The 23,029-nt window shown below is 36.4% G+C and overlaps 1 protein-coding gene across 1 annotated transcript in view; it reads left to right on the top strand.

The window, feature by feature from the left end:
* TAFA5 (TAFA chemokine like family member 5) overlaps positions 1-23,029 on the top strand; it is a gene marked incomplete at both ends in the record, with an annotated part of 350,083 nt that overhangs the window by 226,159 nt on the left and 100,895 nt on the right. Inside the window, one exon of the mRNA XM_084260878.1 lies at positions 8,061-8,210. Within this exon, the coding sequence (XP_084117004.1) occupies positions 8,061-8,210 (150 nt within the window). The remainder of the gene's footprint in view (positions 1-8,060; positions 8,211-23,029) is intronic.

Below are 23,029 nucleotides of genomic sequence, written 5' to 3'. Positions count from 1 at the left end.
ACATGGAAATATGTTTTTCATCTTTCTTTTTCAACAGTTTCAAATATTTTTCTGAGAGTAATAGAGTGACAGCCATTTCCTAATTTATGCAAATAAGCATAGCTTTGTTTAACCCAGGATTCATGCAGTTATTTCCTTTTTGTAACCAAGAGAGGTCTCCAGAAGCAATTAACTAAACCTGTGTGAAGAGGCATGAACAGGAGTCCCTCAAAGCTTCAGGTCCTCATTGGAGGAGCTCTGTGTGTCTGAGATTTCCAGTCCACACTAACTTACACACAGGCAGGACTTAGTTAAAGAGAAAGGATTCAAGAACCTCATCATTTCTTGGGTTTAGTATCATTGGTTATTTGATTTCCCAATATGTAAGGTTGGCCTTTAGGTGACTATCTAAAAAGAGACATGGGAACTTGATACAAATACCCAGAAATTAGTAGTCTGGGGAGGCTATTTCTATAATACTAATGAAATAAACATTGGTGGGATTCATGTGGTTGATTTTTGCGTGAATATGTATTAATGACATTTCTCAAAGATGTAAGGTGTGATCTCTGATGCTGAAATGAGGGGTACAAGGGTCACTGGCTCTCCTGGTGTTGCAGCTTGGTGGGTTTCCAGTCTCCGTGCTGCAAGCCTCAAGCTCCTCCACAGGATGCAGGGCCCTGCAGTCAGGAAGCCACTGGGGTAGCTCCATCCACAGGCATCAGGTGCCTCCCTGGGGACAGGGATAGGCCAAGGCCAGGCTGTGGGCCCACAGATGGGCCCTGCTCAGCGGAGCCCATGGTTGCGCAGGACAGACCTGCGGGGAGGTGGTGCCCAGCCCTGCAGCTGCATTGCTGCAACGGGGGCAGGTGGCCCTTTGGGACAGAATAGGGTCCTGAGCCATGGGCAGGGTGTGCTGGGCAGAGAGAGTGAGGCATGTCATAGCCCTCATGGCCTGGATGTAAACTTCTTTCTCAATACTGTACTTGAGTTGTGGTTTTCTTTCTTTTTTTTTGTGAAATGCAGCATATCAACTGTGCTGGGTTTGACCTGAGACTGTATAGGAATTCAAGAAATGAGATTGCCGTGTCCTAAACCCATGGAATCAATATGAATTAATTTTTAAAACAGTATACCAACCAGGAAAATTTGTTTATAGATAGGTTAAAATATATAAATGCCTTGTTTCTGCATTTATTTCTAAATATAGAACCTTGGCTTGATTGTTCAAGCCTTTTCCCATTTGAAATTCCCCTTTGTGCCAATTTTTTTTGAGAATCACCTCCAGAAACTTGAAGACAGTTTTTACTGAAGTTTGGTTTTACATTTATTTTTCTTTCTGATATGTTTTTAATAGTAAGATATAGGGGAAATGATTCATAATTACACAACATAATATTAGGCAATTACGTACAATAGCAGTATCAGGTGCAATAAGTTAGGGCATTAGTCTTATCTGGGAAAAAAGAAATCTCAAAATGGGTCCTGAATGTATCTTGAATCTCCACAGACTCTATTTTCTTTCCTGTGCAACTATTTAGAAGAGTAGTATCTATCTTAATTAAAATTTACTGCTTATTTCAGAATGGAAGGGCTGAAAGCTATTTTCCTATCCTCCTAATGTCTGTGCTGTTTATGTGCTTGAGCTGGCTAAGTGGTAGTCTGAAAATTGCAATAAGATTAGTAATTACTAAGGGGACATAATGTACTATTTTGTTGCAGTGGAACTCTGAAAATACTTAAACTCTTAAAAGGATAAGGCATTTGTCATATTTTTCTCTTGTTATTGATAAGGTTTACTTACCTAGGTTCTACAGTGAATTTTCCTTTGTTAAATGAGCACTAAAACTGCATCTTTTGAGACAAATTCTCAAAATATCAATAAAATCAAGAAGCACTCCTTTTAAGATTGGGAAGCTACACAGGTCACATGGTAGGGTTGGTTCCAGATAAACATTTCTGAACCTAGAATGAAGTAAATCTTTGGAAAGTTTTGAAAAATTTGGTCTTCCCTTTCCTAGTTTACTGGACACCTTTGGGCTACACCAGTAAATTCAGATTATCCAAATTGGTTACTTTTTGTTTCAGCCAGTGACCTTCTACTGCCAGCATAATCACATCCTCAATAAAAACTGTTAAAGACTCCTTTAAACAGGTTGTCTAGCTGTGCTACCATAAATAATTGCTTTGTTTACCCTGTTACTTAAACAGCCACCTTTGTTTCAGTAGAAAGGTACAAGGCCACAAATGATATACAAAATATCTTGGAAACAAATGCTTTCAAAGTCAATGACTTTAGCAACAGAGAAGGGAAATATTTCCAAGAATATATCCTATTGACAAATTAAAATTCCTTTTGATTGCATAAATTAAGATTGAAAGAATTGTTTTATTTGATAGTTATTCTGAAATCATGCTGATTCATTTGAACAGTTTTTTTCCTGTGCTGAGTTACAGAAGCTGATCTAATTCTGGGCTGTTACTTCAGATTAAATATGAGGGGGTTTTCAGAAGCTTTGCTGGAGTTGCTCTTTCTTAATTTATACTAGCTGGATTACCACAAGTTTTGTTATTGTAACTTAAAAGTGAGCGTGGTTCTTTGGCACAAGACTATTCCTTGCCATAATCTCTTTTATTCTCTACTATAATCAAAAAAGAAAAGTCAATAGGACTGAAATTGGATGATGTTCAGTGTGAGAGATCTTTCAGGAATTTTTCTTTGATGAAGGGCATATAACACTTTTAGGTTTTTTTCCCAATTCCATTTAAATATATACCTTTTTTTTTTTTTTTAATTGAAATATGTTTAAATATTAGTTGTTGAAGTTAGCATCAGTCATGATTTGCAGCTCGATGTTAACTACTTATGTCCACCCTTATTTCAGTAGGGATTGTTTACATTCAACCCTGCTCAGGAGTTGGCATGGCTCTGTTGTCAGAAAGACTTCAATATTGTAATAGAAAGCTAGTGAAATGTATTCCTATGATCTGATTTTGAAACAACTCCTGCATTGTGTTCACTGACAAAAGAGTATCTGAATCTAGCCAAGATTTTTAATAACATCTAACTTGATGCATTTTGAACTAAAAGAGCTTGTGTTGCTAGGCATCAAATTGGTGATGCATGGAAAAATTGTTCACTGAAACTGTAATATCAGCCTGCATGTACAATTCAGAAGTAGATTTTCTGGATGAGCATGAAATCTGAAATGCTGCAAATACCCGTATATTTAGGTGGAAGTTTTATTTTCATTGTACCCACAGATACCATAAGTTCATAACCTGATTTTTTTCCTTCAAATTAATTTAAAGGAAAGTGTTCAGCTTTGCAGCATGCATAAATTAAAAATTCATAATATTCATAACTTACTCGTTGTAATCATTGTGGATTAGGCAGATTTTATTTTCTATCAGAGAACGGAAATATTTTCCTCTATAGAAAATTAAAATATTATCCCAGGTACCCTCTGTGTACTACTAAAATATGTACTATATGAGGGTTTTACCTATGACAGACAATACAGATCTTTCAAGAGCTTTATGCTTTCAGCAATGCCATATAATTGATAAAGGGATTTTAGTAATACACATAAAAATGCCATATACTTTTCAACTTTTCAGTAACAAACTTTTCTTTCAAGAATGAAAGTACTAAGCAATTTTTAAAAAAATATATCATTTTTACCTTGGGATATTTCCTGTGCCATTTGGTAGATATGTGTACCTAAAGTCCCTGTTTCCTGCAGACTTCCATGAAAGTCTCACAGAGGGCAGTTTCAAAATTGACTTCATTCCGAAAAAAGCAAAATGGGTGGTGAGTACAGCAACTGATGTAAAGAAGTCCATGGGTGCAAGCTAATCCAGTTGTAGTTGGATTTTTAATATTTGTGTGTCTTTTTGTTTTGTTTTGATTTAGTTTGACTTACATTTTTAATTCAGAATCCTGTAGTTTCCCTTCCTGAAAGAATTCCATATAGAAGCATGGGTTCTTATGGGAGAGTAAGAGAGGACATATCAATTGACATTTTAAAAACTTTACAGAAGAGCATGGAAGAACCTGAACCTTTTCTTTTCTCCTTTTAGTAACCAGATGGTGGCAACACAAAACAGCTAACTTCCAGCAATTTCTTAATTACTAAAAGAAATTTACACAAAAATTATTTATAAAATATAAAGTATCTGTATATATAAAATTAATATTAAAGACAATAACAACAACAAAGGAATGCCCATTCATTTACGTGAAAAACTGGATAATGGTAACTCTGAAGCCTTTATACTTGGTCCTGTCTTGGGTTTTTTTGTTGGTCTTGTTGGTTGGTTGGTTTGGGGGTTTCTTTGGTGGGTTTTGTTGTTGTTTTTATTGGTTTTATTTATTTCGTGGAAGAAAAACTCCAAGGCTGCTATGAATCAGTTTCTAATCATGCTTATGTTTTTGGTTTTTTTTTCCCCCTGAGATTATTTCATGCCATTTGTAAGATGGTGAATTCCTTTGTGTACTGCAAGGACATAACTATGGTTCATATTGAAAAATATGAATTCTATATGACTGTTCCATAGACTGTGGCTCATAATATCTCAGCTGGAAAGGCTCCAGCAAACTCCACCCATTGTTGCCTTGAGATTTCTTCTCTCTGCATATGAGTGGAGGCTGTTCAGAGACTTACAGACAAATGGCCTTTTTTTCATTAGTGTCTTTGAAAGAGGTCACTATGTCAACTTCTGTGAAAATGAAAGGTATCCTAATTCTTAAAACTTGTTACATAAAATAAATATATTTCTTTTGTTCATCATTTTGTACCTTACATTTCTAGATTAAATTGCTAAATAGCAAAAGTAGCATACCTATCATCTACAGGTTCTCCTGTAGACTTACCCTCTACTTCATGAGGGACAAAGAGAGCATGATTTACAGCAGGATTACTCTCTGGAGATGAGCCTACCTAACCTTAACTAATATTTTGCATGCTTAACAACAATCTGAAGCCAAGTGGATGTACACTACTTTGCAGTGCTGAGTATGCTTGTAAACTTTACACCCCAAGACACAATGACCAGGAAGTATTTATGTCATGTATGTGGGAAGAGCTGCTGCAGCTCTACATTAACTTTTAATTTGCTTCTGCCATAGAAAACAAGAATGGCAACAGAGTAATGATCTTAACATTTTAGAAGTATTTTCCAATTTTCCCTTATTTTTAATAGCTGCACAAAATTCCTTGGAAGGCACCGTGACATTATCTTTTTTACAGCAGTTGGTCTCATTTAGGTATCCCAGTTTCTGAGGTTCATCAAAAAGTGAGGTCACTATGCCTGGAACAAGTTAGAATCTCAAAACAAAATAAAGAGCTGAAAATAGTCATAGAAAGCAAATAGCCCAGCTGGCTCAAAACAAACCTGTGCAGAACTGAAACTGGGCAGGTCCAAAAGCAGAAAAGATTTTCTGTAGGCATCTTATTGATGGTCACTGCTTGCATTCCTTGGAAAGCTTTTTGCTTTCACAAAAGATTCTTTAAGGCCTGGTTGGATGGGGCTTTGGGCAGCCTGATGTAGCAGAGGGTATCTGTCCCTGCCCATGGCAGATAGTCCCTTCCAACCCAAAGTATTTTGCGATTCTGTGATTCTAGTATTATCTTGACATAAATCTTCATTGTTCTTTTTCTCTGAGCATAGTCCTTATTCACCTTCCCTGTGCTGTAATACTGGTTACTTTCTTCTGAAAGGTTTTTTTATATAATTACCCACTTATATTATATGATTTACCATATCTTTTAATGAAAGCAGCAATAGTATATAGACTTACAGGTAGTGGAGAATATGACAATCCATACTCTCAGGAATACTTAGACATATTATATTTATACTTACAGTTTTCCTCTGGTTTCTATTCAGTTGCTATTCTCAATGCAGGACCATAATCATGATGTTCAAATGCCTAAGGGGTCAAGATCTAAATACACCTCTGATTATGTCTTTTTAACATGATCTACAAAGACATCTGCATTCCTTGGGAGCAATATATCTCCTGAAACCCAGAATGAAATACATTAGTGATGGGGAAAAAGGGATTTTTTTTTTTTTTCCCATTCAAGATATTTCAGTGTAGCTGGATTTCCCTTGTCCCTTTCTAGAAAATCACATGCTTCTATCTTTCTTGCTAAACCTTTGCTTTCTAATGCAAGAATTCAGAGAATTAAAAAAAAGGAAACCTGAGCATATAATAGAATAAAAATCATCTCATCAGTGTGTTCGTCCTAAGATCTTATTTTTTTACTAACAGAATGAGTGGAAAGGAGAAGAAAGTCAGGACTGACCATAGCTCATAGATCTAGCTGCCAGAAGCCATTAAAAACAATGGTGATAATGTTCAGTGCCATGAATATCATATCTGTATTTATAAATGCCTAATGTATATCACTTATGTTTGTGTCATATATTTGCATGGATTTGTAGAGTACCTTGTTCCATATTCATCTATGAGATCTTCAGTTTTACCATGTTACAATTTACTGCAGTGTAGGTGTCACAGCAACATAAAATTTAGGTGGCTTAGCAGTGAACCAGTCACAGTGCTGTTGACAGCCTACAATATTTTGCTATTCTGACATTTTCCAAAGAATTTCCATACAATAGGAAGCATAGTAAACTGGCTCAGGGAATAGACAGGTAAACATTCTGTATGGAAAAAAAAATGCAGTAAACAGAAAGATTGTTAGACTTTTAGACTTAAATTAAATGCCATTCATGCAAGTTTCAGGGTTGTAGTTTGGATTTTTGTTTGGTTTGGACTTTTTGTTTCTCTTGCTTGGGTTTTTTTGTTTGGTTTTTGTTTGGCTGGTTTGGCATTTTATTATTTTGGTGGTATTATTTTTTCATTAATATAGATCTAAAATTTCTGCTTTTTGTCTCATTTTTCAATATTTGAACAGAAAAAAATAATTTACTGTGAATACTGAAACTGCAGAACTGCTTTACAATACAGTATTGCATTTTTTCTAATCCCAATTTTTTATGAAAGCAAAATAAAATGAGCTTATGGTTTGAAGATATATTTTTGAACATATTCATTTGAAGGGTTATAATGCATTGCCTAGAAAGACAAAATTCAATAGAAGTCATATTTACTGCTTTACCATAAAATACAGAAATTATATATAATGCAAAGTGATAGCTAAGTGGGTTTTTTTTCAGCCTTTCTATGCACTGAAACTCAATATGTCTTTCTTACTTGTAAAAAGTAGTATTTTGATATACTAGTAGCCTAGGAGGAAGTGAATAATTTTAAATGCATAACTTTTATTTCAGGCTAATTTTCTTCATAAAATAGTTTCTTGCGACTTTTTTGTTTTGCCTCTCACAGCTTGGACCAAATTCAGAATTAGGTGCTGTGGTTATTCTTAGTATTCAGAAAAGTTACAAATATTGAAGCAGTCAACAAAAAATAAAATGTTAGTGAGGTAATGGGACAGTGTTGTTCTACTGTCAGTCACAGGATGGTTACATGGTAAATGTCCCGAAAGAAGAAAGTCCAACTGCTTCAAATATGAGCGAGGTAGACAAGTAATGTGCCATACAGTTTAGATGAAGCAAGAGCCAAAGGACTGACAAGCTTGTCAAACATGAGCATAATTTGAAAGACTTTTTCTTTCAGAAACAACCCTCAAAGCAGTTAAAACTTCTTAATATTCATGGACACATGTGGAAGGTTTTTTTGTTTTCCATATACCTTTTTTTTTTCCTCCCCTGAAAGTACATAAAGAGCACACCATCTAAATTTCATTGCTGTAAAAGCAGATTGTTCCTTTACTTAGCCAACATAAGTAAAAGTAACCTGTGTGACCTCAGCTCTCTGGCTTTTATGGAACAATAATCATTTTCTGACAGAACCAGTTTGCAGGGTTTTCATATGTCCACCACAAAGAAAAATTGTATGTCATCTCAGTTTTATTATATCCATCAGCTGGCTGCCCATTTGTTGTGGAGTGTCTGCTGTGACATAGGGCCGTGACTCTATTCGGCTGTAATAGATTGCCTGTAGTGCATTCAGTGACTCTGGTACCTGTTGCTGGTTCTTTTTCCAGGTCAACTGGCTGCAGGTACATGTGAGATTGTTACTTTGGACAGAGATAGCAGTCAGCCCCGAAGGACTATAGCCCGACAAACAGCTCGCTGTGCATGTAAAAAAGGACAGATTGCCGGTACAACAAGAGCAAGGCCAGCCTGTGTTGATGGTAAGAAGCAAAGATCTATTCAATCAGTTTCTGCCAATGCAAGAGTGGTGTAAACTGCTAGTGTCTTGTTTAAAAAAAAATTATTAAAACATAAGGGTTTATAGAAGAAATTTTCGTGTGTCCAAACTAGCAAAAGCAGTACCATTGAAATTCCTCAAAAGGATGTTACTAATAGTATAGATATTTCAGTAACAGTTTTTTAATTGGAATTCTCACTTTTGTTTTAGCTTGATATGCAGTTGAATGTTAAGGGCATGGTGTGGTTCTGTTTTGCATGTGATGATAGGCTCAGGGGAGAAAGGGCATTCTTTTTTTACCCTACGTTTATTCCTTATAACAGTAAAAAAAAAAAACCAAAACAAAAAAAAAAACCCCAAAAAAACCCCAACCCAAACTGCAGAGGAGCTTCAAAGTTTTCATGCCACTGGAAATATAATGTGACTGCTCCTGTGTGATAGTTAATGCTGTTGAAGAAAACACCGATACTATAGTTGGAATATAGTATCTGAATATTCTTCACACATCCAGCATTCCTTCTCTCTTTAAAGTGATGATTCTGTATGATTCACTGCAGATGCACTGATAGCATGCAGCTGGAGAACTGCTAAAATACAGGGAGATATGAAAATATTTCACTTTGAAATTATTTTTTGAGACAAATTAATTTCTGTATTATAGTTAAATATTAACAGTGGGACAATCTTAGAGACAGGTCTTCCAGTGCAAGGGTACTAGCAAGTATTCATATTAAAAATAGAACTTGAGACAGTTTGAATAAAGTTGATGTAAAATGGTATGGTATGTTTTGATCAAGGCTCAGCTAACAAAAGTCAAAAGAATATGCTTATGTATAGAACTGTAATAAATTCACAGATTGCCTTTGAATACTGACTGGTTTGAGCCCTCAAATAAAAATATTGCTGAGAACACCCTACTGTTGCCTCAGAATTTAGTCTTACCAGAGATTATCAAAGAAGACAGCTCAAAAGAGATTTCAGAGTCTATCCACAAAGCTAAATATAGAGGATCATGTACATTCTATTTTTGCATTTTCCTTTCACTGTTTGGGGTAATCTGTAAAACAGTTTCTTAGCTGTCTCTTTTCTAATGTGATACTATATCAAAAGATTCTCCCCTGTCCTGTTTTATTGTAAGAACATAACACTTAATTGCTTAAGAAATGAATGATTTTATTGTGCCATTTATAGTTATAACTAGCAAAAATACTTTTTTGCAATTGCAAAATTCAACATGTATTTCCCATTTTAACACACCAAGGTTCTAAAGGAAAATACAAATCTTGCATCATCTGATAGGAACGAAAGACAACTTTTCCTCAGTCCTACAGTGAGATTGGTTTGCTATAACTTGGGCATCCAAGCTTAGTTGTCTAACTTAGTAACTCCAGTTTTTCTGTATACCCAATGGAGATCAAAAGGCACCTTCTCAGCATAATTTATCTCGTCCTAGGTGCCTAAGATAAACCAGATGTAGCACTATTTGGTACTCACTATTTCTCTGCCTTGCCTTAAGACACTTGTGGTGATGATACTTTAGGTAATGAGAATGTACATACCAGTAAGAAGACATGACTACACTTCATCCTCCAATTGCTACATTAGATTAGTTTCCAAGTGTGGAAGGTTTGGGGGCATTCATTATTAGGATTATTTTTTTAATATTTTATTTATCTATCTATCTATTTAATTATTTATTTTTAACTCACAGATGGCTAATTCAGATTCTGGTTTTGCTTTTAATGTGCTCACTTGTTGTATGAAAACAGACAACCGGATGACAGGATTTATGGTAAGGTGTTGTGTAATCAGGGAGGGTTCTTTCTGCAGTACTCCACATTTCAAAAATAAGTGGGAAGTTCATCAGTTGAAAAATAGAGCTTCTCATTAACTTATGTGTCTGAGTATTATTAATTTTTTAAAAGCTTTTCTATATAGTTCTAGTAAAATCTAATAATGTTGGTCTTTATTATTTTTTTTAATTTTTACAGTTAGACTGTTGAGTCCTTTGCTAAAAATGATAAATCACAACACGTGTAAGACATGCTGCTTTGCTTTCCTGGACACTGTTAGTGATGATTTATAATCAAACTTCACAAAGGTTAATGATTCCTAGAACTTGATATAAAGTTCCCAAATTAAAAAGATGGTACAAGCCAAATCTTTAACTTGTAGGTTTTATTCATGAATGAAGTTAAAAAAAAAAAAAAGTTTCACATACCATAAACACAGTTATATAGGAAAGAATAAATGAGCACTTTACCTCACTCTAATTTTCTGATTGCAAATAATGCTGCCATACAAATTAGACATTGGCTAAGAAGTATCCATCTTTTTATCCATCCAGTTTACCAGGTTCATAGTTTAAAGAATAGTCACTGAATTTTCCCATACTGTTTATATTCATTTCTAGAATAAAGTGTTTCAAACCAGCTAAAATTATGTCTGAGAAAAGTTAGTCTTGTTTCTAATACTAAGTCAAATACTGCCATGCCCCCCCTTCCCAATTAAGAAGAGTATTTTCACCTGTGGAAATTTTCTATCTAGCAGATATTATGTTCACTTTTTTCCTATAAATCCCTTCTCCAAACAAACAAATAATCCCCCTCTGAACTGAACTTTCTTAAGTAGGACATAGAGTGTGCTTTTGCAAATTTTCTTGACTTATAGTTGATGTTAAGATGTAATTGCTATTTGATATTTCATTTCTGCATTTAAAGAAAAGAAAATATCTTATTGGGCAGTATTTTTTTCATGCCAGTTTTTCTTTCCAAAGGCTTAGTTCTGTTATTCTTTATAAATTCTTGATATTAACGAGATTGTTTTTGAAGTAAAGGTAGCAGAGTTAAACCTTAGACCTTTAATGCCAAGTGATGTGTGAAGGAAGCAGGAATAGGAAGCATGACCTGCTAACCTACTACCAAGAGAGGGTTGGCTAACAATTGTAATGTGGCTTCTGCTAAGAGAGTATTTTGAAGATTCAGTACCAAAGCTGGTAATTTTTCCAACCTTAAAATGCATCATGTTGTAACTGGCTACCATTTATTTGCTGTTCAATGGAGAGAAGTGCCTTAGAATATATTCAGTTATGCTGTGTATTTCCTAGACCTCTGAAATGCTAGTGTCAATTATTACAGCAAAAAGAGTAAGTAATTTAAGGGCTCTTAAACCTCACAAGCATTGTCTGAGATTGCACTTGTCAACGCAGCTCTTAGAGTAAGTCCTGAGTTGATTACCAAAATCCACTCCGATTTCCACTGCTACTTCAGCTAAGGTCTTTTCCTAAGAAATGACAGACAGCGTATGTCAGATAGATAAAATTGGAATTCTTAAAAATGAAAATGCAGTTTTTAGGGCTTGGTCTGAGCAGAGTGTGAAAAAGAGAGATTTTCTTGAAATGTTTTCCTATGTTAGAGTGTGCTGATTTATTCTTTTTTTTTTTTTTTTTTTTCTAACAGTATGGCAGATTGCTAATGTAATCTGAAAAAATGGCATCAATATTCACCCTGATTTCAAGCATGATTTAGTGTTGATTGCTTCATTCCTATACCCATAGAGTCATAATGTTTATTTGGTATGTTTGGTTGTGATGTAATTTTTATTCATGAATGTAGGGTTTTTGATATTATGACAGCAGTTTGCCTGCATTATTAGTTAAATTATTATTATTTACAAGTACCATTCTCTGGTCCCTTCTTTGAGATCAAATTCCATAGCAATGACCTCAGTTGCATTAGTTTGGTAAGATATTATATTTCAACATAGCATCTGGTTTATCACCAGAGTAATTTCCCTGTGTGTCAGTCAAACTTCATCAGGTTTTTAAACTACAGCCTGTGAAAGCTTGGAAAATAGCTCTTATTCTCTATTTTTGCGCAGTACATTTGCTAATGTAAACCTGTTTTGAAGCAAGTGACAAAAAATGTTTGATAGCACCATGTTTACACATGCACTCGTGGTTCACGTTCTTTCACAAGAATTGTATTGATCTGAAAATAAAATTTGTTGTGCTGAAGCATTTTGTAGAAACCTGAGAAGAGTGGGATGAACATTTAAAAGTTCAATAAATTCCAGTAATTCTGCCCAATATATATTTATAGCTCAAAAATAAACAGCAATTTTCTCTAGAAAATAGAAACAGTTGATGAGAGGGAAAGTGGTGTAAGAGAAGTGGTTTAATTGCTTGAGAAAATTAGGATGACAATCTTTAATTTGTTTACCTGAATTCTGTGATTAGAAGATTCTCACACTCTGGATTTCAGTTCTGAGTACTTTGATGCCCACAAAGTGCTATGAGAAATCTCAGCACCGTGATTCTGATACATAAAATTACTAACATTGGAATAGTTGGACCTCAGGTAACTGAATTAAAAGTGTTCAGATAACTTATGTTGTGAATCAAAGTCTTCCCCAGCACACTTTTAAAAACAATTTTAATATTTTAAAAATTATTTTGCAAGCATTGTAACAATGTTACTTTCTACAGAAGTTAGTTGGTGTTCATGCATTATGATTAACATGCTTTTCAGCTGTCATTGATTGATTATGTTAAACATAGAAACTCAGGAACCACAAGGAAGCAACGTTAGTTTTAATCAATAATTCCCTGCTCTTCTCATTATCTCTAGGAGTCTACAGGGAGGTGTAGAGGTCAGAACTGATCATTAATAGAATCCTAGATCATGCACTTGAAACAAACCTGCATGATATTTGGAGAGCTTCATCATTCCAAAGTGTCTTATCCATGGCAGGGGGGGGAGGGGGACAACACGGAAACACAATAAAGTTTTTCAGAATAAGAATTTTAGCTTTTACATTTATAATACTCCATAAGTTTGCTAGTATGCTACTTATTTTCTTCTGTGTTTATTGCAGATATATGCAATATTTGAAAATGATCAGAGGGCTAGTAGACCTCTCCTGTGAAAAAATGTTGAAAGTATGTTAGCATATTCCTCTTCTCAGGCAGTGGGAGAAGTATAGCAACTCTGCATTTCCCAGCACCATATGCATAAAACTTTGTTTTCAACCTGACATAAAGAAATAATAACTCCTTTCTCCCTTCCCTCACCTCCACTACCATATTTGTAGTCACAACGGCATCTGTACTTAAAAATGCACCAAATCATCTACAGCAGTTTATTTTCATTCAGCTGTTTCTAGACAACTCCGTCAGAACTGTAGATTTTCCCAGTTACTGACAATGGAAGTAAAATTCTTTCTGTGACTTGCTGGTACATTATGAGAATTTCCACCTTGTGGAAATTTTTATTTAGCAATGCTCAAGAAGCTGAATTTCACTCCAATTGCTTTGCTGCCTGCTCTAACCTGTTAAGGACAGCAAGATACTTTCCAAATTGAGTTGAGAAATAATTCTTATCTAAATAGTATCTAAAATTTGGCAAAATCTTACAAATGTGCTCACATATAATATATTTAGTCTCTTTGTTCATGAATATCAAGTGTTATTTAGAGTTTGAAGTGTTGCTGGGAAAGAAGTGTTACTGTTCAACCCCAATTCGGAAAGTGAGCAATATAAACCAAACATATCAGTAGCATTAATGACAACACTGATGTGTCTATAACAAATGCAGGGATCCCCTCCTGACTAAGCATCCACAACAGGAATAATAAAAGACATGAAAAAACCCTGGCTTGTTTCACCTTGGAAAATGCTGAGAGGTGACTTCACCACGGTCTACATCTTCAAAGGGGGCAGCAGAGGGAGGAGGTGCTGATCTCCTCTCTAATAACCAGAGATAGGCCACAAAGGATGAAGCTGTATAAAGGGATTTTAGGATTGGACATTCTTCATGGAGAGGGTCTTGGGTCACTAGAACAGGCTCCCCATGGGAGTGGTTGTGACACCAAGGCTATCAAAGTTCAAGGAACATCTGAAGGACTCTCATAGTCATATGATTTAATGTTAGGTAGTCTTGCAAGGAGCCAGATGCTTAACGACGATCCTGATGGGTACCTTCCCACTTGAATTCTTTTATGATTCTATGACTGGATGTAGCATAAAGATGCAGACCAAGACAGCATTTTCCACAGAATAATTCATTCTTCAGCAGTCAAGTTACAGAGAATGAGTACTCATCACAGCTTGAAAGCCAGGACCAGCATGGATGTATGGGTTCTCAGGCTGAGTACTTTTTCTTTTTTTTAATAGTAGATCTATAGATCTCCATCCATGATCTTTAAATGTTTGTCTAGTCACAAAGTAACAAAATCAGGGATGTAGAGGAATTGGCAACTGTAGTAAATTGACAGATTATGTTTCTCTAAGATTCTGAAGGTTTATATACCACAGATTGAGAGGAAACACTTTGGATATATAATGGAAATAGATTTGGGGTAAATGTAAATAAAATGTAATCAAACATAAAATACTTTTCTAAGCCTTGTACCTATAACAAAGTGACCAAACGAAGTACTTTTCACTCATAAGCATCCTCCTTTGAGGTTAAACCTGGCATCAATACACCATTTCAGGTTAAGTGATGGCTGTCTTTCTAAATGATAGTGCAGGGAAATATTTAGGAAAGCAGAATTTAATTATGTGATTTGGAAGGTGGCCAGGAACCGGGGGTTAACACTGGTACTGTTGCAAAGAGTGCTGAGAGAACTTTAATTGCCTCTAATGCTTAGTGCCTTGCTTTCACATTTCATCTGAAAGACAACACCTTCAGCCTCCTGGTGTTTCATTGGATGTGTTAGTTCATCAATGCTAACAGCTTCATTTCCTGTAGTTCCTTGATGCTCCTAAGCAGCCACCCATGTAGTTTAATCCTCTTTCATCTATGTGCTCTGATGGCAGTTTCAGCACAGAAAAATGGTTGGAGGTTACGTGACATTAGATTGTGGAACAATTTTCTGAGGGAGTGGCCAGAAGCCTAATTACTACAGACATTTTAAATTGAACTGGACAAAATACTAGAGAACATATTATGCATTAGCATAAGTATGCACTGCATCACTGGATAGAGTGTCCTATGCTTGATTTCTTGCGGCAGAGCATTACCAACAACTGCAGCAGTCTGATTGCAGTCTGATTCATTAGCTAACTTCAGGCAATAGGTCAATGTGACATTCCTAAATTCTGTAGTTTGGTCACTGTAATCTCCCTCTGTGGACTGAGATATGAGATGGGCATGTCAGAGGTCACGCAGTGTCGATACTGAAATCGCTTTCTGAAAGGTTCTTTTTTTCTCTCCTATGGGATTAAAGGGAACATAGGATGACTAGCAGAGTAGGTTTTCTGCTTGAATGTAATGTGTGTAAACACTTGAGGCCATCAGCTGCTCAGATTGCCTTCTGGAAAAGTGACTGTCTTCACTGATTAGAGGCAGTTTCAGGGGAAAGAAAATAAAAAAAAAAAGAAAAGAAAAAACCCTCATATTTACATTGCCCTCCCTGCTTGTCATTCTAGGTTCTAGATATCCCCAGAAGAGGGGAAATAGAGAAACTTCCTTTTAGGATGACATTTGTCTCCAGTGAGTGTGAGAGAATGGAGACGTTCCTTTCCATCAATGAGTGAGAGAAAACCATAGCTAAATGACACATCTGGCACTGTGTGAAAGCAGCATGGTCAAGAAGTACTCCCTCATCCCACAAAAATCTCATTAAGCAAAGAGAACTATAAACAAAGAAACAACATATTTTGTGAAAGTGAATCAAGAAAGACTCTAATCTGGTTAGAAATGGCATTCTAAAGCTATATGGTATTTTACTTTTAAATTACCTTAGATTTACTATCTGTGGTGATAGATGGCATGTCAGAAGACTCCTAGAAAATGTTAAAATTGATTGCTAAATTAGTGACATTAATAGCATTACTACATCTAGCACCTGGAACAGAGTAGTTAATGCTAGGCATCATCTTTGTATGCCTCTTTTGGAATACTCTGCATGGGGCTGATTCAGAGAAAATACCCTCGTTGAAGACAGAATGTTAGAAAGTTACCTACTGAAAGTGATGCAGAGGAGTTGGATTTCCCCTGTTCTTAAAAGCTGAGGTCATACTGCAGGAAGCAGAAAAGTTTGTGGCATTAAATCTGTCATTATCATATTATAAGTAAACGTTAGGTATGACTGTATTTTTTTTATGTGCAAAACTTGTCTTACAGTTGTATTATTTCTGTGGTTTCATAGGTGTGCAAGGTTCTTTATAAGCAAGTTTCATGCAGTCCTAGACTGAAAACATTTGCAGTCTAATGACAGACAGAGTTCTTTTTTGTACAGCTATAGAAGGAAATATGTAGATACTTCCTTTTGTTAATTATCCATGATGTAGGGAGCAGGATAAGGAGAAAAGCCCACCAAGCTTCTTAGTCTCAGATGAGGTGGAAGTGGGAAATTGAAACTTCCATTCACTTGTTTCAGAGTTGTTTCTCTGAGAGTTTCAGTCTTCCCTCTAGCATCTTTCCTAGGAGGTCATACACAGAAGTCCTCCACCATTGCTCATCCCTTTTGAGAGGGCAAGGTTAAGCCCCAATTGAATGTGAAGGAAGTGAGACCTTAAGGATTAAGTAGCAGGGAAATGAAAAGGGATGAAGGAAAGAATTGAGTCTCCTTAAAGGAGAGGAAAGAGAGGATATAAGAACTATTCTATAGTCAAGAAAAAAAGGTGGTATTGTGAAAGCAAACATGACTTTGATTTGGTGCAAAACAGGGTGATTTACAGCAAAACAGCGCACTCATTTGAAGGCACAGTGGCACGTGTGACAAGAAGGGAGAGTAGCACATGAAATAAATAGATACAGTACAAACCTCAGGTAAGCCTGAAGGTAATAAGAATGTTCTTGTCCTTTCCATATTTTCTAAGGCTACAAAAAGTACCTTGTGTTTATAGTTCATTCTGTGAAGTCCTATCATAAATTCATCTTACATGAAGAAATAAATTAATCTAGCAGTTACCAGCCTCCCTGAGACAGACACACCTTCCAGCCAATTAATTCCCACTTCCTTCCCTGAACCTTTTCCTCCCACAACAATCAATAGTTGTTTTTATCACTGAAGCTTAAACAGAATTGGGCAATACCTGTGATGGACTATGTGTTTAACTAGGAGGCATCCAGTCTTCTCCCCTGTACTCCATATTATATTGCAAAGCTGTTCAGCATACCCCTGTATCCTGTGTTACACACAGCCTTTCCAACTGTTGTGCCCAGTGCAGTTACTGTACATCACCATCCTCTTTGTTCAGTACCTTTATGGTACAGCAGTGATATCCATCTGCCTCTCTGACACTGGACAAGGCAGCTGTTGCTGTACATCACCAAGGTACTCAGCCCATCCCACCTCCAGACTGAGAGGTGGGTCTCCAATGCTCTGCACAGTGTAAATCTCCTCCAACCCACACAGAGCGTTCCCACATAGCTCCCCACTAATGTTCTCTGCCTCAGTGACTTGTGGAGGGGAAGGTGTGGGCTGCAGGACCAACAGAAGGGGAGCAGTCAAAGATCCTCCAGGTGGTATCGCTGAAGTGGTGCATTCTCAGAATGGAAAGGTGGGGGTTCAGGGAAGACATTACTAGTGTAGAGCAAAGCAAAAACAGGAAGAGGCGTAGAGATGCAGAGCTGCTTGATATAGGGTGGTCGAAAGAGGTGGAATAGGGTAGGAGGTTAGAGAGAGTGAGCCAGGACAGTATAGCATGAAGTCTGCCCAAAGGCTAGAAGTTCTTCACCTCAGCAAAGAGAAGATGTAGCACTCTATATTGTGTATCACAATGAAGAAATACTTTTGAATGTTTCAGCTAAAGAATAGAACTGATTTGGAGTTACAGAATCACAGAACATCAGGGGTTGGAAGGGTCTGCGAAAGATCATGTGGTCCAACCCTCCCGCCAGAGCAGGATCACCTAGATTATGTCACACAGGAACATGGCCAGGTGGGTTTTGAATGTCTCCAGAGAACAAGACTCCACAAACTCTCTGGGCAGTCTGTCCCAGTGCTCTGTCACTCTCACAGTGAAAAAGTTTTTTCTTATGTTCACGTCGAAACTCCTGTGGTCCAGCCTTGCACTCATTTCCCCTTGTCCTGTCATTAGACAACACCGAGCAGAGCCTGGCTCATTCTCCTGACACTCACCTGTTACAGATTTATAGACATTGATGAGGTCACTCCTCAGTCTCCTCGAGGCTAAAGAGGCCCAGCTCCCTCAGCCGGTTCTCAATAAGGAAGATGTTCCACTCCTTTAATCATGATTGTGGCCCTGCACTGGGTTCTTTCAAGTAGTTTGAGTTTAAAAATAAATATTTTTTTTTCTTCAGTTGTAATAGGATGTTTTCAAGTACTGACTAGCACTGGCATTACAACTGAGAAAAGAAAAAAAAAAAAAAAACAACCCACACCTGTTATAAACCACATCCAATTATAATACTTAATGTTTTTCTTTATTACTGTTCTACTGTTTAGGTTTTAAATGTCTCCTTTAGCAGTCCTACAAAACTGGAAGACTCAGACCTCCTGACCTTGACAATAGTCAGTGTCTTTTTTTTTATTTTTATTTTTAGAATTTATTATCTGGGGTATATGTAATACAAATTAAAAGATTTTAAGAAGAGGGTCTCTCTTTGGTAACACAGATGTCTTCCACATAGAGCAGCAAGCATTCTTTAAACTTCAGGCTTCAGCTTTGCCTGTATTCCCGAATTTTTAATTTTGCTAAGGATGAAACATTGAGTGTTTGCTAAGTATATCAACCAACTCTGACTAGCTTTTTTTAAAGTAAGTAGTGACTCTAGACTCAGTATTTGCATTCTTGCTTTAGCAGTCTTAGGTCAGGATACTTTGATTTTGACATAAGTTTTGGATGTCTAGTCAATATATCCAAGTATAAAGCCAATGGAAATGCCAACTTTGGAGTGTGGAAAAGAAGACTGGAGCACTGAGATTAGGTCGCAGCATAGCTCTGCCTGCGCTGTCAGCTGCTTACATGCACTGGCATGTCCTCCCTCTCTTATTGTGTGGTGATGTGGGGGTGATATCTGATGGGGTCCCTGTAGAAGTGCCTGTTGTCTGCATGAAGAGCATGAGAGATTTGTTCCCAGCTGGAGTTTAAACTTCTTTAGGTAAGCCTAAACATTTTGTACAAGGCAGCTGGAACCCAATTTTAATGTGGTATGACTTTGTGAAACTGGATCAGGGATACACCAAGTTTTAGCTAATAATATCAAGGTTTTTCCTGTGCTTTTTATCTCAGAGGACCTCAAAAACTCCCACAGGTGTCTGTTTGTCTCTCTTAATCTGTCTATTTGTGCAGTGTCTATCTGAAGTTCAGTTTTCAAATGCAGACAGCTTGGCTAGTAATTTCAGCTTGAACGTTGGCAGCTTTCTGTTGAAGTGGTGGGTAGCAGGCAGATAAACTGCCAAAGCATATTAACCTCACAGTTTTGGGGCAGGAGGAGATCCAGTTTTAAAATAGTGGGGTAGGGTTTCACTGTTTGGAAAATACTACTAGACTTTTAGTACAGATTTCCTTAAGAGCAATTCTTAGACTCTTTGTGCAAAATAACTGGGTTTTCCAATGTTGCATTTCTCAGACCTCAGAAGTGTAAGTCTCAGACTGAAAGAATATTTTAAATACCTGACATTCATTTTAATTCAAATCAGAATTTAATGATTTTGTGATTTCACCACCATACATTAAGACATGCTGTGTTGGTGTTGTTTTCCTTTACCGGGATAGGAACTGCATTATTGGTGGTTGTTGGCAGCATTGGGTACTGGTCTAGCACATGTTTGTGTTTTCGTAAAGGGTAACATAGAGTCCAGCTACTTTAAACCTTCTTGAACATGGTGGAACCCTTTGTTTTATGTATTTAGAAAGAAAATGTGTATGCTGGGTATCATGCTGCCTTCAGTTCTGTAGGAACTTTACACAGATTAAGATTTTACTGTGTGGTGATTGTATGGCATTTTTCAGATTTACCCCTTTTTAATATATAAATAGTTTAATGTATAAGTATATGGTAAATATAAAATCCTGTTTTTAATTTATGTTACTATATGGCATTAGCATGAATAAATTAGAAGCTGAAAGGCCAAAACACAAAACACTTCCCCAACAATTAGTGCTTCTGCTATAAAATTACTTGTCTGGCTGCTGATGACTTTGCAAGTAAAAAAGTCTCTAGGAGAGAAACAGAACAGTACAGTACAAAGTAACCTATCACTTGTAATTGTCCTGAGCTGTTAATTATACCCATGAGAGTAGCTTCCGGGACAAGCCAGAGGACTCAAGTCAGGTTTAAACCAGTGTAAGAGGCCATCCATCTATTACAATAGCTAAACTAATTTATTATGAATTAAGTGGTGCCAGTTCTTTGTGTAGGAAATTCTAAAATGACATTGTGTCCAGTGTGGAAACAAAGATTATGGAAAGGTTTCTGTACTTGACGTAGTTTTTGCTTCTCTTTCAGATGTTGATGACTATATCTGGAACATGAACATAAGTTTAGATCCTATTATAGAATTCACAAAAAAGCCTACTCAGACAGGGAGACATGATTCCTATCTTGAGATTCTTATAAGGTTCACATACTTTAACCTCTTAGTCAAATTAAGAATGCTATTGAAGCTAATGAACCTGTTTCCTTGAATTTGAATTTACTGGATCAGTACTCTTCTGGATAGACAGATATAATAAAATAATGATGGAATCAATGCAGTGACAAGCTTCCCGTAAGAAAGAAATTTGGATAAGTGGTTAGGATTCATGTATAAAATAATTTGAATTAAATTCTTTGCATTAATCGTTTACATTTATTATTTTTTAATGAAAATTACTTTAAATAGGGTACTTTTCACTAATACTAATACTAATACTTTTTCTACTAATGATCTACTGCAGGCTTTGATTTGGAATAGGGAGTTGCATATGAAATATGTTAGTATTTATGCACACCTATGAAACCTTGGACCACCTCTGGATCTAATGATCTGGATGAATTTGGGTGCAAATCAGGAATGAAAATCAGAAACTTTAATGAAAATGTTTGCTCTAGGGAAGTCACCTTCAACTCTGTACCCCTGCCACAGGGATACTAGGTTCCCTACCCACACTTCTTACACTTCCAAGTTCACAAGAGTTTGGTTTTGAAGTCATATTTCATTTAGACGAGTTATTTCTTCCTCCCTCATGTGTGTTTATGTCTGTTCTGGAAAAACACCAGGGTTAAGTCATGGAATTCTCACTTTTCCTAGCTTTCGTATAGACACGCCTCTCACGGAGTAATTTAGGCTATGTAATGCTGTGGAACGAGCCATATGGAGTAGGTTTTTTCATACAGGTGAAATGGAATGCATATGGGTCATACTGAAAATACCAGCTTGCAAAAAAAGAGGTTGCATAAAATGAGCACATAAATAAAAATAAGAACAGAAAAAGACTTGAGGTAATGTTCTTTGGGTTTTGGGTTTGGTTTTTTTTGAGAAGCAGTATACGAAGTTGAATACTGGAGGAGCAATGACCGTTTTTCTAACACAAACTGGCTGTTTACAACTTACAAAGCTGCATTTCTAACTTCACTTTTTAGTTGAAAAAAATCATTCCTTGAACAGGTCCTGGTTTGAAAACAACACCCGAAGTTTTGTCTTGCTTATATTGTAATCCTGAATCATCCTATTGAAGCTAGACTGCAGTTTTCTCAGATCATGTCCATCCCTCCATCCCTGATATAAAGCAAAACCCACTTGAATGGATTTTACCAGTTATATTTTTTAAAGAGGTTTTGTATTTTTGGTTTGGGTTTGGGGGGGGGGATTTTATTTATTTATTTATCTGTGAGAAGGAGGAAGACATTCCTTTCCCCCTGTTTTCCATAGCCCTCAACTTTCTGGATTTTAACAGTAAAGGCTTCTGCTGAATACTGGTATATGCTTCCTACAAAGCTATTTGTCTCCCAGATTTGTTGAGTCTAAATACTGTATGATATCATCTAGAAAATGGGCCCTGGTGTTTGGCAATCTGTAGCCTTGATAACCATCTGGGTCCATAATGCTTCCATTAATAGGATATACTATCCTCATACTAGAATTTCATTATGCTGCAGAGGCAGAGTCGCTGAGTAAGAGATAACTAGTTGCTCATAAGAGTTCCATTAAGAACTGTTACAGACATTTTGAGAAAAATAAGGCATAACTGTCTTTGAAGGCCTTACCTGTTTTCTGTAACATATTCATTAGCTACCGAAACACAATTTTATGGGGTTTTTTTTATATGTTTCCTAAGGTGTAGGTTGTTGGGTTTTTGGTTTTTTTTTAAATTATCTTTTTTTTTTTTTTTTTATCTACCAAAGTTGGGGTTTTTTATGATTGCTTTCCATAGAGCAGTACTGGTTCTCATTTCAGGTGTAGATTGCATAGCTACCATTTTCTGGTAGTCATTCAATAGTACAGTTGCAGATGTAATCACGAATACAGATCTTCTCTGCAAATGGAGTGCTGCTGTTACATCTGTATCAATACTCCATCAATGCAACAAGAAAATAACTCCATAACAAAAAAACCCAAACCAAACAAACAAAAAAAAGTTTGGACTGGCAGAGTGTTCAGTCTCCTGTTTACATTAGTCTTTATAAATGATTTCAAAAATAATAATGATGTGTTCATAATTTAGTCTGCCATTGTTTTATTATCCCGTTTCCAAAAGTGTGTCACATCCTGTAGAGCAGGACTATGTTCAGGGCAAAATCTTTGACTTCTTAGCTGAGTTAAAATGAGTAAGTTTAGAAAGAAAATAGTTGCATTTTTTTGCCAAGATTCTTACTGTTAGTGTTTCCCATGGCTGCCTTGGTA

Source organism: Gallinula chloropus (assembly GCF_964237585.1).
Source record: "Gallinula chloropus genome assembly, chromosome: 1".
Taxonomy (NCBI): domain Eukaryota; kingdom Metazoa; phylum Chordata; class Aves; order Gruiformes; family Rallidae; genus Gallinula; species Gallinula chloropus.
Note: the sequence above shows the minus strand (reverse complement) of the source record. Positions and strands in the feature narration are given on the sequence as shown.